The sequence below is a fragment of the Oenanthe melanoleuca genome, chromosome 1 (genome assembly GCF_029582105.1).
Source record: "Oenanthe melanoleuca isolate GR-GAL-2019-014 chromosome 1, OMel1.0, whole genome shotgun sequence".
Classification (NCBI taxonomy): Eukaryota; Metazoa; Chordata; class Aves; order Passeriformes; family Muscicapidae; genus Oenanthe; species Oenanthe melanoleuca.
Genome location: NC_079333.1, coordinates 81,965,850 through 81,980,931, shown reverse-complemented (window position 1 = coordinate 81,980,931; position 15,082 = coordinate 81,965,850). Strand labels below are relative to the sequence as shown.

At 35.7% G+C, this 15,082-nt stretch overlaps 1 protein-coding gene across 4 annotated transcripts in view; it reads left to right on the top strand.

Moving 5' to 3' along the window:
- The window catches only part of REV1 (REV1 DNA directed polymerase), a 57,146-nt gene that overhangs the window by 35,147 nt on the left and 6,917 nt on the right, over positions 1–15,082 (top strand). For all 4 annotated transcript variants that reach the window (XM_056493446.1, XM_056493356.1, XM_056493534.1 and 1 more), the window contains 7 exons: positions 740–859; positions 2,261–2,481; positions 3,472–3,644; positions 7,178–7,280; positions 8,814–8,970; positions 9,352–9,554; positions 11,322–11,555. In XM_056493446.1, coding sequence (XP_056349421.1) covers positions 740–859; positions 2,261–2,481; positions 3,472–3,644; positions 7,178–7,280; positions 8,814–8,970; positions 9,352–9,554; positions 11,322–11,555 — 1,211 coding nt within the window. The remainder of the gene's footprint in view (positions 1–739; positions 860–2,260; positions 2,482–3,471; positions 3,645–7,177; positions 7,281–8,813; positions 8,971–9,351; positions 9,555–11,321; positions 11,556–15,082) is intronic.

Below are 15,082 nucleotides of genomic sequence, written 5' to 3'. Positions count from 1 at the left end.
AAGGTATAAAATTTCCATATCACAGATCACAGGATATTCTGAGTTCAGGGGACACACAAGGATCATGAAGTCCAACTCTTAAGTCAGTGACCCATCCAGCTATCACTTCGCCTTTACCTGAACACTAGGCTAGAATTCCACTCTTGCATTCATTTTTATGAAATGCTACTGTATTTTTCTAGTAAATAGAAAAAGCAGCACAGATTGTGTTCCTTAATGGAGATAGCAGAAAGAGTTTACAGGGTGACATGATTTTGCATAGTTCTTAGAAGGTGTTGAGTGTAAAGATTTGAGTGGTTTGTCGTCAGTATTGTATATGAAATCACACATCTGAAAATACTTCCTTGATTTGTTTCTTCTTGGCTCATTCCTTTCTCCTTTCTTTTTGTTCCAAATTAATACTAGAGTTGAGTGTATGAACATACCTCTACTGAGTGTAAATAAATGTGTGAAATCCACTTGTGAGACAAGCTGAAATTCCTGACTCTAAGCAGAATTCTTCCCTTATTAACTTTGCAATTGCAGTTAGCACTACAGTTTCACTGCTGTTACTGCAAATAGTGCTGGCTGGTAATTTGAAAGTAGACACTGTAACATATATGAATATATTTCATTAAATTCTTGGTAAAATTTAAATATGACTTTACTTTCTGCATTTTTTCCTCGAGTGTTAAACAGTGGCATTCTACTTGAGGGTTGACAGAAGTGACCACAGACATGCTCTAATTTGTTTTTACAGGTTCCAATATTCTGCTGGCCAGAATGGCAACTCGTAAAGCAAAACCAGATGGACAGTATCACTTAAAACCTGAAGAAGTGGATGATTTTATCAGAGGGCAACTTGTTACCAGTCTTCCAGGTACTTCTATCTTTTAGAGGGCATTTTGCATCCTAGTATTAAACCAGTTTCAGCTACAAATTTGCTTTCTAAATCAAACAGGATTAGCTGCTGTTCCCTGTTTATGATCTAAAATGTGATAGACAGTAAAGACATATGGCATCCACCTGTATGAAAACTGGCTTTGTTATGTTTTTTTATTGGTCCAGGAGAATATTTGAAAGCTTTGTAGCATAAAGCATTTCCTGGCATGTAACTATATTGTTACTCAGTACACATAAATAGTATAATGTGACACCAGCATGGTGCAACAATTGCTGAGTAAGCACTCATTTATGCTTCTAGTGATCTGCTGACCTCAGCCTGCATGTATACACATGTATTTAGTGTTAAATATGAAAAATAGTATCTTTATCTGTTGAAGGTTAAAAAAGGAGGGAAAGGCAGTGAAAAACAGGTGGCCATAGACACAGAAATAGCATTCATCAACAGTTGCAGGTTTGCCAGAAATTCTCTTTATGTAACCCTTACTGGCCAAATACTATTTACAGCACAATTGTACTGTAATTTCTCTTTGGCATAACTTACAGGAGATATTTTTCCTCCAGAATATTACTCATGTAGTACTGTGCTTTGACTTTAACATTTTGAAGTTTTCAAAATTCACTTGCATGTTCAGAGTGAAAACATTTTAATATTTGTGTTAATAATACCACCTCAACAGAGCAACAGATTATCAAAAACAGAATCTGATTACCCAAGATTTCTATTTTTTGCTGACTTTGGTAGTGTGAACTCATGAGATTAATATTTTCTGGAAGTAATAGGCCACCTCTCCAAAACCCAGAAATATACTTCAGTTTATCACACTTACTTATGTGTTGTTGCCATGGATACCTACAATTTCCAGTGCTTGGTAATTCAAGGCACAAGTGATACAGGTATGCTATCACTTCTACCTGAAATGCCATTTTTCTATCTAGGAAGCAGTGCAATGGTCAAAATATTTGTTGGTTTCCATTTAGATTACAGCACTTGTACATGAAGAAAAAAGATATTGCATGTTGGACACTCATTTTGGACTGAATTGTTGGGGGGATTCAGAGTGATACAATCTGTAACAGGCAGTACCTCAAGACAATTTCCAAAAGGGATTTGTACATATTTTATCCAAAAATAAACAAACATGCTGTAGTGTGACATCTTAAACTAAATAAGTGAAACATATTAATGATACACCGATAACAACAGCAAACATTTTCCATTCAAACCATGTTTTATGCAGCAGAATTTATTTTATATATATTTAATTGTTAATTTTATATGACATAATATAGGTTTAAAATTAAAAATTTTATGTCATCAGAACTTAGCTGGCTTTGAATTGTATAAGGTTAACAGAAGTAATTTCTTTGTTGTTAGGAGTTGGCAGGACAATGGAATCTAAGCTGGCTTCTTTGGGAATTAAAACCTGTGGAGATTTGCAGTGTGCTTCAATGTCAAAACTACAAAAAGAATTTGGTCCAAAAACAGGACAAATGCTCTACAGATTTTGTCGTGGTTTGGATGACCGACCTGTTCGTACAGAAAAAGAAAGGAAATCTGTTTCAGCAGAAATCAACTATGGAATAAGGTTTACACAGGTAAATTAAACTTGCTTCTTTTTTGTGGTAACTTCTTTCAGATGTAGAAGAATCTTCTCATATTCTGATTATTTTCACTTACACTTTGATCTGTTAGAGCACCATCTTAGCCACGAAATAGAAATGAGGAAAATGAAGATGTAGGAGACCAAATGATAAAATGGGAGGAGAGACTACAAAAATATTGGACTGAAAAGACACTTGCACAAAATTAGCTGGCTATTCTGCATTCGTTATACAAGTCTGGTACAGAAAAAGAGAACTGCAGTAGGTTGGTCAGCACCTAGCATTCTCTTTCCTTTAAATGCTGATTATTCGAAGATGCCAGTACCTGAAATTGTCACCAGCTGCTCCCATACAATATTTTTAGATTTTTTACAAATACTTTTTGTTTGAGGGGAGTGTTTATTAACAAAATTGTATTTAAAAAGTAATTTGGCCCATTTTGAGATCTTGAGTATTTATATAAATGATAGGAAAAAAGGAATTGGAAGAGACCTAATGGTGTTGTGTAGTCCAGGTCTTTGCTCAAAGCAGGGGAAGCTAATAAAGTTACTGGCTTTAAGTAATAACACTCAGACTGGATAAAGCTCAGCACTGCTTCCAGTCTGGCATTGGAAATCTCCAAGAAGGAAGACTGCAAACTTCCCTGAGCAACATGTTCCACTGCTTGAGTTTCCTCATGGTGAAAAAGATTTTAAGTCCTATGCTCTTCATCTTCTAGGTTTGTGCTTAGACTTGCAATTCTGTCTTGGGGGTTCTACATACATTTTTTAAAGACTTCTTTCAGCATTAGGACAGGAATCAACCATCTCACCTAAATTAAGCGACCTACAGTGAAAACAAACCACTTGAAATTAAATGAGAAAATTTCTTGTGAGTCAGCTTATTCTTTTCAGTTTATACAATCTGGATTGTATTAACCCTTAATGATTTACCTTCAGTATTTGAAAACTAGTAATTATTTAAACACTTGTTTTTCCCCTTCAGCCTAAGGAAGCAGAAGCTTTCCTTCTGAGCCTCTCAGAAGAAATTCAGCGTAGACTTGAAGCTGCTGGTATGAAGGGTAAACGATTGACCCTTAAAATTATGGTCAGAAAGGCTGGAGCACCAGTAGAGCCTGCAAAATACGGAGGTCATGGAATCTGTGATAATATTGCCAGGTAAGTACTAGGCATGAACACACTTCTGCAGAATCTAAAATTTACAGGAAGACAAGACACAAATTTCAAAGTGCTTGCTACTTCTTTGTCTATGTATAAAACTTGAACCAAAATAAGTAGAATAATGCTATCAAAACTCCTCTGTGTTTGGGTTAAACATTTGTGGTGTTCCGATTATCAGTAATACTTATATGCTTATATATTGTTGGTATACCTTTCTCCAGCTTGCTCAGTATTGGAGATGAAGGTTTTCTTAGAGTGTTTGAAGAAAACATATTTATATCCTGCACTGTGACACACATGCAGCAGCATTGATTTCTCTCAGTAGCCAGCCAAGTTGAAAGGTTCTGGTGCTGCATAGTGTTCTTTCTCCCTGAGCTGTGTGATATTGGGTACTTTCCTTTTTCTTGAGAGGCTTTCTGCTGTTTCTTGATAGATCTCATAATGATTGTGACAGTTGGAGTCTGTTCTCAAAGGAAATTGTACTTTGTCAAGAAAGATGTCTGATAGTACTGTAGTGCTCCAAGTCAGGAGTGCAGGGGAGCTATGGCAATATTTGCAGAATGACTTGCTGCAGAGACTGAGAGGCCACTTCAGGTTCCGAGGATGAAGCTGGCATCAGACACCTTGGACTGGAGTCATTCGTCTTAGTACGGATGAATTTGTTAGTGTTGAATCTTGTCTTTCCTGTTGTTTTACCAATAAATCTGCAGACATCTTTTTTGGTCCAAGAAGAGACAGGGAGGTTCTGAAGTGGAGCTTAGAAAGTTGAATCTCAAAATCACAAGGTCGAAGACTGCCCTTTGTTTCAGCTGTTCAAGAAGGCAATCTCTTCAGGTCTTTTGACCTTCACACTTACATTTCTTCATGTGGGTGTAAGTTACTCATCAGAAGTGCCATTGTTTTCTTGTGTAGCCTTATCAGTGTAATAAAGTTTCATTCTACCAGGTTCCCCATAGCACATCTCATCCAGATGTTCCCTGTAGAGGCTGCCCATCCCTGAAGAAAAGGGATAACCCAAATATTCTGCCTGGGTAGTCAGTTGATAGCTCACTGTCAAAGGAGTAGGACCTTCAGCTTCCACAAGCAGTGCTGTTACTCCTGTTCATTGTTCTCTGTTCCTTATTGATAAGCTGGATGATGTTGACTAAATATTTTTTAATCTGAATTTTATTTATATATTTGTATACTGAAAACACAGGCATAGAGTATCATATGCTGTTTCATACAAGATTGTCATGGAACCTTCTACATACACATGTATTCTTCAGGCATGCACTTCTTTGTCAAAGCAGTTGTTCTTCAGTGCAGGAGGACCCTAACTTTTGACAGACAATTGATCTTTCTACTTTCCCTTCCATCTCAGATGTTTCTAACAGACTAATCCCTCCTGAACTGGAGAGTCATTTGATGGGTGTTCGTGGTAACAGAAGAGGTGGTGGAGTTCACAGATCACAGAATATGCTGAGTTGGAAGGGACCCCCAGGGATCATCAAGGCCAGGTGCTGGCCCTGCATAGCACCATCCACATGCCCAGGAGCTCTTCCAGTGGGTTAGAGTTCAGTAGTAAGACTTGCATGCATAGAGCCTGTCATGCTTGTGATCTTATTACATAGAATTCAACTGTAATAAAAACTGAAACAACAAAATTCATGTTTCACTGCAAGAAGCTCATCACTTTCTAGAATTGGTTTATATACCGAGAAGAGAATCCATCAGTCTATACTTTTGTCTTCTGGCTATCTTGAGCTGAAGATTTATTCTTAGCATCCTAAGAACATATCTTTAATATTGAGTGTCTATTGAGATAGAGCTTTATTCCTCCTTTAGCCATTGTCAGAGTGCTTTTCATGAACAGATCAGTGCTTTGGACCCCTTTCCTGTGGTCATGCATGCTGAAGTAAACATGCCCTGAAATTTCCCTAATTCATGAAGTCTTCAGTAAGGTCAGGGGCATCCAAGAATGCAAAATTGTTCACACAGTGCTAAAGCAGTTCAGATGCCAGGATTTTGTTTGGTGGTGTCTCTGTTTCTGCTTCTGGCTTTCCAGTGAGCTTGTCAACCCCAGTCAATCCAGGCAGGTGCTGTATTTCTGTCTTTGTTAGAGCATTTCTTTTCAGCCCACTAAAGGCCTATTAGCAGTGGAAGGGTAAACTCCAAAAATTGCATCCAGACAAGTGGATTAGAATCTCAGTGTGGTGTTCCCTCAACTGGCCAGTTTCTCTCTTCAGTTTAAGATTTCTCTGTAGCTATAGCTCATGATTCATTTCTTGCCCCCTTACCTCACAGGTAAGTGAGATTTGCTATGCTTTCTTATCCTACAGGTCAAGATGATAACAGTAGTACTGCAAAAAATTCAGATGTGCAGACACACTTAAAACCAAATTCGGATTTTGAGATTAAATGATCTGCATCTGTGAAACCCAGTCCTGATAGTTCAGCATAGATCTTTTTAAAATATTTTTCTGAAATGTTGTGTACCTTTATGTTCATGGTGACATTGATCCCTCTTTCCTTAAAAATACTAACATGTAAAGCTTAAGGAGGTCTTTGTATTGTTCATAGTCTGATGGTTTTTTGTTTTCATATTGGCAGAACTAGACCTTTCCAGAGATCACGTGGCTGTTCATGGTGGTTTCTGACAGATTCAGAAGCAGAGTAACATCATCAAAGTGTTTAGTTAGTTGTCAGGATGGCACCCTGGAAAAACACCAAACTTCATTTTGTTGATGGAGCCTACTCTATCAGAGCTAGAACTGCATCAGTTATTTCAGTGAGAAGACTTCACATCATTCACATACATTTGATGAGCCACTTGAAATTTTGTCCTTACTGATGTCAAAGGTTAGACTATTAGAGAATCCAGAGCTACCAAGGACTGCTGCTGTCCTGCAATACTCTCAAGTGGTAATCTGTAAAACTCACAGCCAAGTTGTTTTGTGAGACCTGTTGCAAAAAATTGCCATATAATAATTTAGATATTAGATAATTTAGAATGTTGTTTAAAGTTACTTGCCATTAATTTGAATTCCTTGTTGCTTGTAATCCACATGCACGTGCCTATATCTGCTTCCCCTCTGAGTTCCTTTTGAAACTCTTGCTGTAAAGATTTGACAATTGACAGCTCAAACAATGCTGAGCAAGCTCTGTGAACCAAGCTTGGTGAAAGACAAAAATGTAGAAGTGTGTTGTTTTGCAAACTGTAAACTTCTTGTGAAACTTTTTGTCTGGTTTCAATAGATTGCATGTGTGTATGTATATGTATATACTAAATTTGACCTTTTAATGTGTGAACTGCACACTGAGAATGTTTAGTTAGTAAGTATTCTGCTTTTTTTTACATTTTCTGTAGGTCATACTTAGTTTTAAATACCTTTAAAAAGTAACCACAAAACAAATAAAAAGTGTTCACTTTCTATATGCCAGGAGATTATGATCTGTCTTTCTTTCAGGTTCTCTCTGGAAGAAATACTGAATTTTTGTCTTTAGGATTTGTGAAACAGTTTCCTTTTTAACCATGCTCATTTTTTTAGGACGGTGACTTTAGACCATGCAACAGACAGCGCAAAAGTAATTGGGAAGGAAACTCTGAACATGTTTCACACAATGAAACTGAACATATCTGATATGCGAGGGGTGAGTTAATGGGAAAACTGAAATTCATTCTCCTCATCAACCTGTTTTGTTGTCTTTTGTGGATTTTCAGTTCCCTGTGGTAGATTATAAACTAACTTAAGCAAAAGTGTAGGTAATGCAAAGCTTATGAAGATTTGTGTATGTAATTGTATTGTTTTGTAACCTATGAAAAAACATGGTTACAAAGCCATAAATGTAAAAAAAAACTTTTTTTTTTGTGGTACAAATTAATGCACAACTTTAAAACAGTCTGAGACAATGAAGTAAGACTGTATCTTCTACACAGTTGTATCAGCGTAAATAATTTTTTTTTGTCTTAATATTTTCTGTAAGCTTTTGCCATACATTAATTATTTAACTAATATAAACTAATATAGAACTGTTTGTAATGCCAGTCCAAGACAGAGATGAAAGAAGCTTTTGTTCTAGACTGCAAGTCTTAGAGCAAGAAAAGTTACCAGCTCATGTTTTGGTCTTTGTTTGAAGGTAATTTTCTGTGTCTTTTGATTCATGGTTTATTTTAGAACTTCTACTCATCTCAGTGGTTTTGGTATAGCAATGTGACTGCACAATTCTGCTATTTTTGACATCAGCCATTTGTTACTATAGAACACATGATTTTTTTTAAACAAACCTGTATTAATTCATCATCTGGATATAGAAGTAGGGTTTTGATTCACAATGTTGCCTTGCAAAGTCAGCTTGGAGTTGAGGAAGTATTTAATTTAAATGTCACATCCCATTATTGCAACTAAGAAGATGTTAATAAACAAATCCTTACTATGTAATTATAGAAGAAAACTTGGTGGAAATACATGCAGTAGCTCCTTCGTGCTTTCTGAGTCCCATATACAACTTTTTCTAAGTGTCAGGATTTTTTCTTTAAAATTGGCAATAAACTCATACAGTGCACCACTGCATTCTTAATTAGACACACTTTTTTAATCCCTGCTGATTTGGTTTTTAAAAGTTAAATGAAAAACTAGGATGTCTTGAAAAATGAGAAACACCTTATCTAAAAAAGACTACTTCTACCAAAGTACTTTCATCCATTGAGACTTTGCAAAAACAGTGTTTACAAGTGAAACAATAGTATTTTTCTCATTTGTAGACTGAAGTGATGGATTAAGTATAGATTGTCCTTGGGGAAAAGCATTGATGGATAGCCAGATTTAATACTAACGACATTCTTGTCAGTATTTATGTATTTGTTAGTGTCTAAGAAATTTCATAAAAAACACATTGCTTCATGATCCTGTTGACAACATTTTTTATATCATAGAAGTTAAGATGGTAGTACCTTTGTAATTTCTTAGTTGTTGGATTTTCGTGGGTAATCCTGGGATTTGTTTGGGATGTTTTAATTGGCCGTTTATGTGTATTTCAATATATTTTTGTTTGTCCTCCCCTCCACCCACAACAGGCAGCCAATTCCAAGGAAGGCAATATTATCATTATATAATTACAGATTTTTAAATTTATTTTATTTATTTCAAACTTAATTAAATGAATGCATTTATGTTTTGGATTTAGGTTGGAATTCAGGTACAGCAGCTAGTTCCCATCAATAAGACAACTTCAGCTCTCTCAACAGTACAATCTGGATATTTACCTGGTGGATCACATTCAGTTATTGATCTTTTTCATGTTCAGAAGGCAAAAAAAGGCTCAGAAGAAGAGCATAAGGAAGGTCAGTAAGCTTTGTGGTTGGCATGTGTGATAATGATCAGTTCTGAAGGACCTTAACATAGATCACATTTTGGAATACTTATTCAATATTAAACCAGTATAAATTATACAACATAAAATTTCTGAGAGTAGGGTTTGCTGCTGCAAATGAAAATGCTAATAATAATGCTAACTAATAATACTTTGTATAGAATTAGTCCAATTTTTTTTTGTTTTATTTAATAGTAACGGGATACTTTGAAATAAAAAGTGTTACAATTTTGCTATATATTGTGTAAACTCGTCAAATATTGCTAGAAATTACCTTTTGCTCTGTCTTGAATCTTCAGAGTATTTTTAAGTATTAAGTTGATCACTCTCTATTTTGTTTCCAATTGTATAGTATTTGTGGCTGCTATGGACCTTGAAATATCTTCTAATTCAAGAACTTGCACTTTCCTTCCATCTCGTGGTACCAATGTCACACCTGGTCTCAATTCTAATGCCAACAACACCGAGTCTGCTGTCAAGTGGAATGGTGTGCATTCTCCTATCAGTGTCAAATCCAGGCTCAATTTGAGTATTGAGGTTCCATCTGCTTCCCAGGTAAACCTGAGAATATGAAACATCTGCAGCATATTGCAATAACTTGGGATTGGCTGTCTTAAATAAAAAGAGTTCTAGTAAAGTACAGTGCACAGTAAGCAATTGTTACTGATGCAAAAATATTTTGCCCTAATAAAATAAATAATGTTGAAGTTAGGATGCGCGCTTAACATTTGTACAGGATACCACTATTTAGATGAGAGAAAGACAATCTTTAAGTAAAATATTTCTATGGGATTTGGAGGGGGGTTTTTTAGGTGTGTTTTAACAAAGGGACAGCCTTCATTATTTTCATTCCACATGCTGTTCAAGCAGACTCTGTTAGAAGGGTTTGCTATGAAATAGCTGTGTAGAATTCTGCAGATATTTTAGGTATAAGCAGATTTATTTCTCTTGTGTAAAAGTCTGTCATTTAAATGTCTGTAATTTAAATCTGTAAAAGTATTTCTGATGTTTTTTAACAGCTTTCTCAAATGTTTATCTATTTTAAGAAGCAAATTATGCTTTTGGAAGGAAATTGGTTCCTATAATGCAATATCCAAGCCAGCTCAGGATCTAAAAGAAAATTGACTGAACAATTCAAACTCTGTACACTCAGATGCTGCCATAGGAGGAATATGTGTAAACAAGTGGAAAATGCAGTAGCTGTTCAGTAGAGTGCCTAAAACTTTGGTGGCCTTATGGCACAGTATCTTTCTTTCTGCTTTTAACCATATTATAATATGGAATGTAATAAAAAATTCATGGCTGGGAAGGAGTGGTGAGAGTTAATGCCACACTGCTGTTTTTATACTGTACTAGAAAAGTAACAGCAAGATATTTTACATTCAGGATTCCCAGGAAATTATTATAGAGTTATATATGCAGCAAATTTGGAATGAGTGAATGCAAACAGAACATGGAAGAGTAACTAAAGTGATTAGCAATACAGACAGCTCTCATCAAAACTTCTGTTATCAAGCCAAGTAGATGTTCATAGATACTTGTGGTTCTTCTCTGTAAATCGTGAATCTGGTCATAAGCTCCAAATTTTCTTCTTAAAGGTAAAAGAGAAACTATTCTAACACAGCTATGAAGTCTTAGTCAGCAAAATTTAGAGGCAAACGTTGGCATTTCTCTACCTAGTTCTGTTCAAATTTGTGAGAGAAATGATGCTGTACATCTGCTTGTCAGTTGTATTCATTCACTTTCAGTCACTTTTGCAGCTGTCATTGTACACAGCAGCTTCTGGACACTGAGGGGTCACCTCAGTTGTTTCAAGTGAATAATTGATAATAAGTAAAAGCTTGTTTCATCTTCTGACTCTGGCAAGTCTGACAGTATGCAAACATATGTAATACCAGTAAAGTAAATCAGTAACATGCACCCTAGAACTGCATAAAGAAAGAAATTAATTGCTTACAGCTTTGTGCCAGACACCAATTTAGTATTCGTATCAACCTGTTGCTTGTGTAATTTGAACTCCAAATTCAGGTTTCTTTGTCATTAGGTAGCTGTAGAAGAAACCCTATATATGGTTTTTGGTAAGAAGACTGATCATTGTGAAAAGATAAAACTGAGCATTCATATTTACTGAGCTGCTTTGTCTAAAATGGTATTTTAAAACTGCTGCAGAGTGTAACTCTCAGGTTCCTAAGGATGTTTGCATACACAGGGTAATATGTAGCGGGTTTTGTAAAATTCAGGAACTGTGTAACTAATGTTTTGACTAAAATAGCTCCGTTACCTATTCCTTAGAAAAATCTAAAAGCTTTTGTGTACTTGTAGCTAGATAAGTCTGTGCTAGAAGCTCTGCCACCTGATCTCCGAGAACAAGTAGAGCAAATGTGCATCATTCAGCAAGGAGAGAGTTACGGAGAGAGCAAAAAAGAGCCAATAAATGGATGTAACACTGCACTTCTGTCACAGCCAGTTGGAACAGTGCTTTTACAAATACCAGAGCTCCAAGAACCAAATACCAATATGGGAATCAATGTAATAGCCTTGCCAGCTTTCTCACAGGTAGGATGTTTGCATGGTATCAATAAACAATTACTTTTCATCTGTAGGAAGTTAGAAGCTCTTTCTTGAGACAGCATTAACTGGAACTTGTTACTTCCCACAATAATTCATGGTCCTTGAATGTCTTTTTAAAAGTCTTTTTTTGAATGTTACATTATCTGTCAGAAACACAGTATAGGAACATTTGTGGAGGATTATAGTCATCAGTCTGCCTATGTTTTTTGCTGTTGTTAATGTAAAACCCCCTGATACATGGTTTGCTTTGCAATCCAGTCTGTAAATAGCTTTTTTTCTGCATTGCAGCTGAGTTACACTGAGCCATAAGTCTGAACCAGTCCTAAAATCTGCTTAGCTAAGTCACAGGAGACTCTTTATAAGTGTGTGTTCTGATGGGGTAAAGCCAACCTCTGCTAGCTTCTTCTGTAGATGTGGTTGTTTGTATCCCATTCCTGAGAAGGGCAGTTGTGGCTAAAGGTTGTGCATATCTCCATAGTTTTTAAATGGGCTCAAACACAGCATGTCCAGGATGAGAACAGGAAAAAGATGATTGTCGAAATAGAGACCTGAAAGGGCAGTAGGGAACAGTAAGGATGCTTCTAGTGTTACTCTGCTCTTCAATCCAAGAAGGTGCTGAAGAAATGGAATGTAAAAATTAAAATTTAAAAAAATATAAAAATCAAAGCTTGGGTTACCTAGAGATACACTATCTTGCATCATTTAAAATGGAGCATTTTTTTTATTTTTCTGTTTCATTGCACCTTTGCTGTTCTCAAATGAAGTAATATCACTTAATCACATTTATAGAGATTTGTTGCAGTTTCTAATGCATAATGCTTCTTAGCTGACAAAAAATCCAGAGAAAATAATGTAGAAATTCCACTAAATAGTTAATGCATAATTGTTATTTTAAAAAATGTGTAATCTGTTCTTTTACTAAAATTTTCTCACCTTGATTCTAGTTCATTGGTTCAGAAACAGTTGTGCCAGTTTTTATTCCTGAACTGCAAAGTTTGGTTTCCCTTATGGATTACTGTACAAATAATATCTGAGTTCTCTCTGCCCCAGCTGTTTTAAATTTTTAGTTACATCTGTCTTTAAGCAAGATGTTTCTTAAATTAGGCTGTGCTCTGAAGTACACCCCTCCACCCTTGGCTTGCCACTCAGTGCTGTTTTTCAGGGTATATGGTAATGGCATATGGCTTTCTATAAAAATTCCTTTTAGCTTGTTTATGTTTTACCTGTCTAATAATTAGATAATTGAGAATTGATTGCTTTTTTTAAACAGCATTTCTTTTTGAAGTTTTCTTAAAAGGACCTAGTTTGAAGTAGTTTTTTGCACTGTTTTTTCTCTCTATCTACTAATGTATTTTCTGACCCACTTACTTGATCCAAAAATGCAACTTAGTAGAGCAGCCTTTTTGTTTGAAGATGTAGTTCAAAAAGAATTGAGTACTTGCTATTTATTTCTCAAGGATATCCATACTATCCATATGAGAGTGCCTTATGTTCTTACTCCAAATTTTCTCCTAAAAGCCATTAAGCTTTATCTATTGGCAAAAAGAGGACTCATAATTACAATTTTCATTTTCTGAGTTAGGTTTAAATTTAATACCTCAAATAATAAGGTTGAAAAGCTTCCTGTAGGCTTGGTGGGGGGAAAAAAGAGCTAAACCCAGCTTATTAATACAGGAGGCTGTAACCTGAATCTTGCAGAAGTGTAGGATGCAAAAGTAAAGATTACAGATGCCTAGAAGTGAATGACATTTGTAATAATAGTATTAATTAGTGGTGGCAAATTTTCATCTCATCCTTACAATGTCTTCATGTGGTACAGATTACTCCTAAGGAAATTGATATAAGCACATCAGAAATACTGATAGTTGTATGCTGAGATTATCCATGCCTTTGTAAAACCAAGGTTCTCCATAATGTCCACGTTTTCTGATACCTGTATCACAGTGCTAGGACATTGTACAATCCGTTACCTGAAACTCCAGTTATTTTTGAGAATTCATGTGAATTCAACTGATGGCTCCTCTAGTTGAGTGTTTCCATGTTACACTCTGAGAGCAGTGGTGCGGGAATAACAAAAATGCGTCCAGTTAATGTACTGCATTAATTCTGGTTCATACAAACAACAGTGTCAGTTCAGAGCATTCCAAATCCTTGACTCTCGAATGCTTTTCCAGAGAATACTTTTTTTTTTTTTTTTAAGTTTTATTAAGTAAAATTTGTATTTAAAAAGATACCTTACACACGTGATGTAATTGCCTGCATTCCACTATAGTGCTTTGTTCTGCACATAGTATATGGTAATTGAGGTCAGAGCTGTTCCTGTTTCCTTCTTCAATTAGTGCATATTCTGTGTGGTGAAAAATTTGTGTTGACTCATGGAGTTCTGAAAAAGGAACAAACTTGTGCTAAATTGATAAATTTTAACCTGTAAGAGCACGTTCATGTTTATGTTCGTGTTAGACATTGTGTGTGAATAGCACACTGTACCTCCCTGTTGTAGCATACATGTTTTGTATGCTATGACCTACTGAAATCTCTATTGAAAATAAGGGAAATTTTAATACATTTTCAGATTGATATGTAATCAATACAGTATCTCAGATAATGATAGAAGTTACATTGTGCTGTCAGAATAGTAATTGTAGTTTTGACTAATTTTTTGTTGTTTGTGCTCATCCCTGAATTTTACCAGTGAAATGAAGGGCACTCTCCAACTGGCAGATTTAATCCACTAAATGATAGATTTGCTTTTTTGAATTAGATTTTGAAGATTATGAGCTGAAAACACTGTCCAGGTATGATGGGAAACTCCAAATACAAGATGAATCTGTCACTGAGATGCCACTTCAGAGGCGCAATGAGAAAAAATAATTGATAATACAAGATATTTTATTTTGTACATATGAATGTGTCTGGCAATTGGCATCAAGTTATTTCCTGTCTAGAATTCAGATTCCTGGGACAGTTGCAAGCGACTGTGCTTTTATCAGTCAAGCAAGTGGTGGACAACTGTGGGGGAGAGAGATTGAGCCCTTTTGTGCTATTTCAAAATATGACATAGCTGGACTTGGCTTTTCCTGTCCTTAAAGAACTGAGACCATTTACAAGAAGAATATTCTGAGTTATATAGCAGCTTGCAGGAAATAGAAGTATCAAAAGAAAAGGAGGAACAAAAGTCTGGTGGTCACAATGTCTGTGTTTTGAAATTTGAAGGAAATGCTCTCTTGGCTAGGCTAAATCCTGCTCTTAATGCAGCAGTACTGGGTATCAATAGGTGAATAAAGATGGGGAGTGCATTATATACTCATAATAGTAGTTGTAATAAATACAGTCATATTAAATGTACATTTTGTTGTTTTTACAAACTAAAACATACTAAGAAAATGTACAATGTTATAGTGTTTCGCTTATATCTGCTTTATTTTTGCTTGGCATAAAATGTAAATACCTTTCTTGTGTGAGCGACCTAGAAGGAAGCAAATGGTGCTGCTCACTGCTAAAATAATCAAATG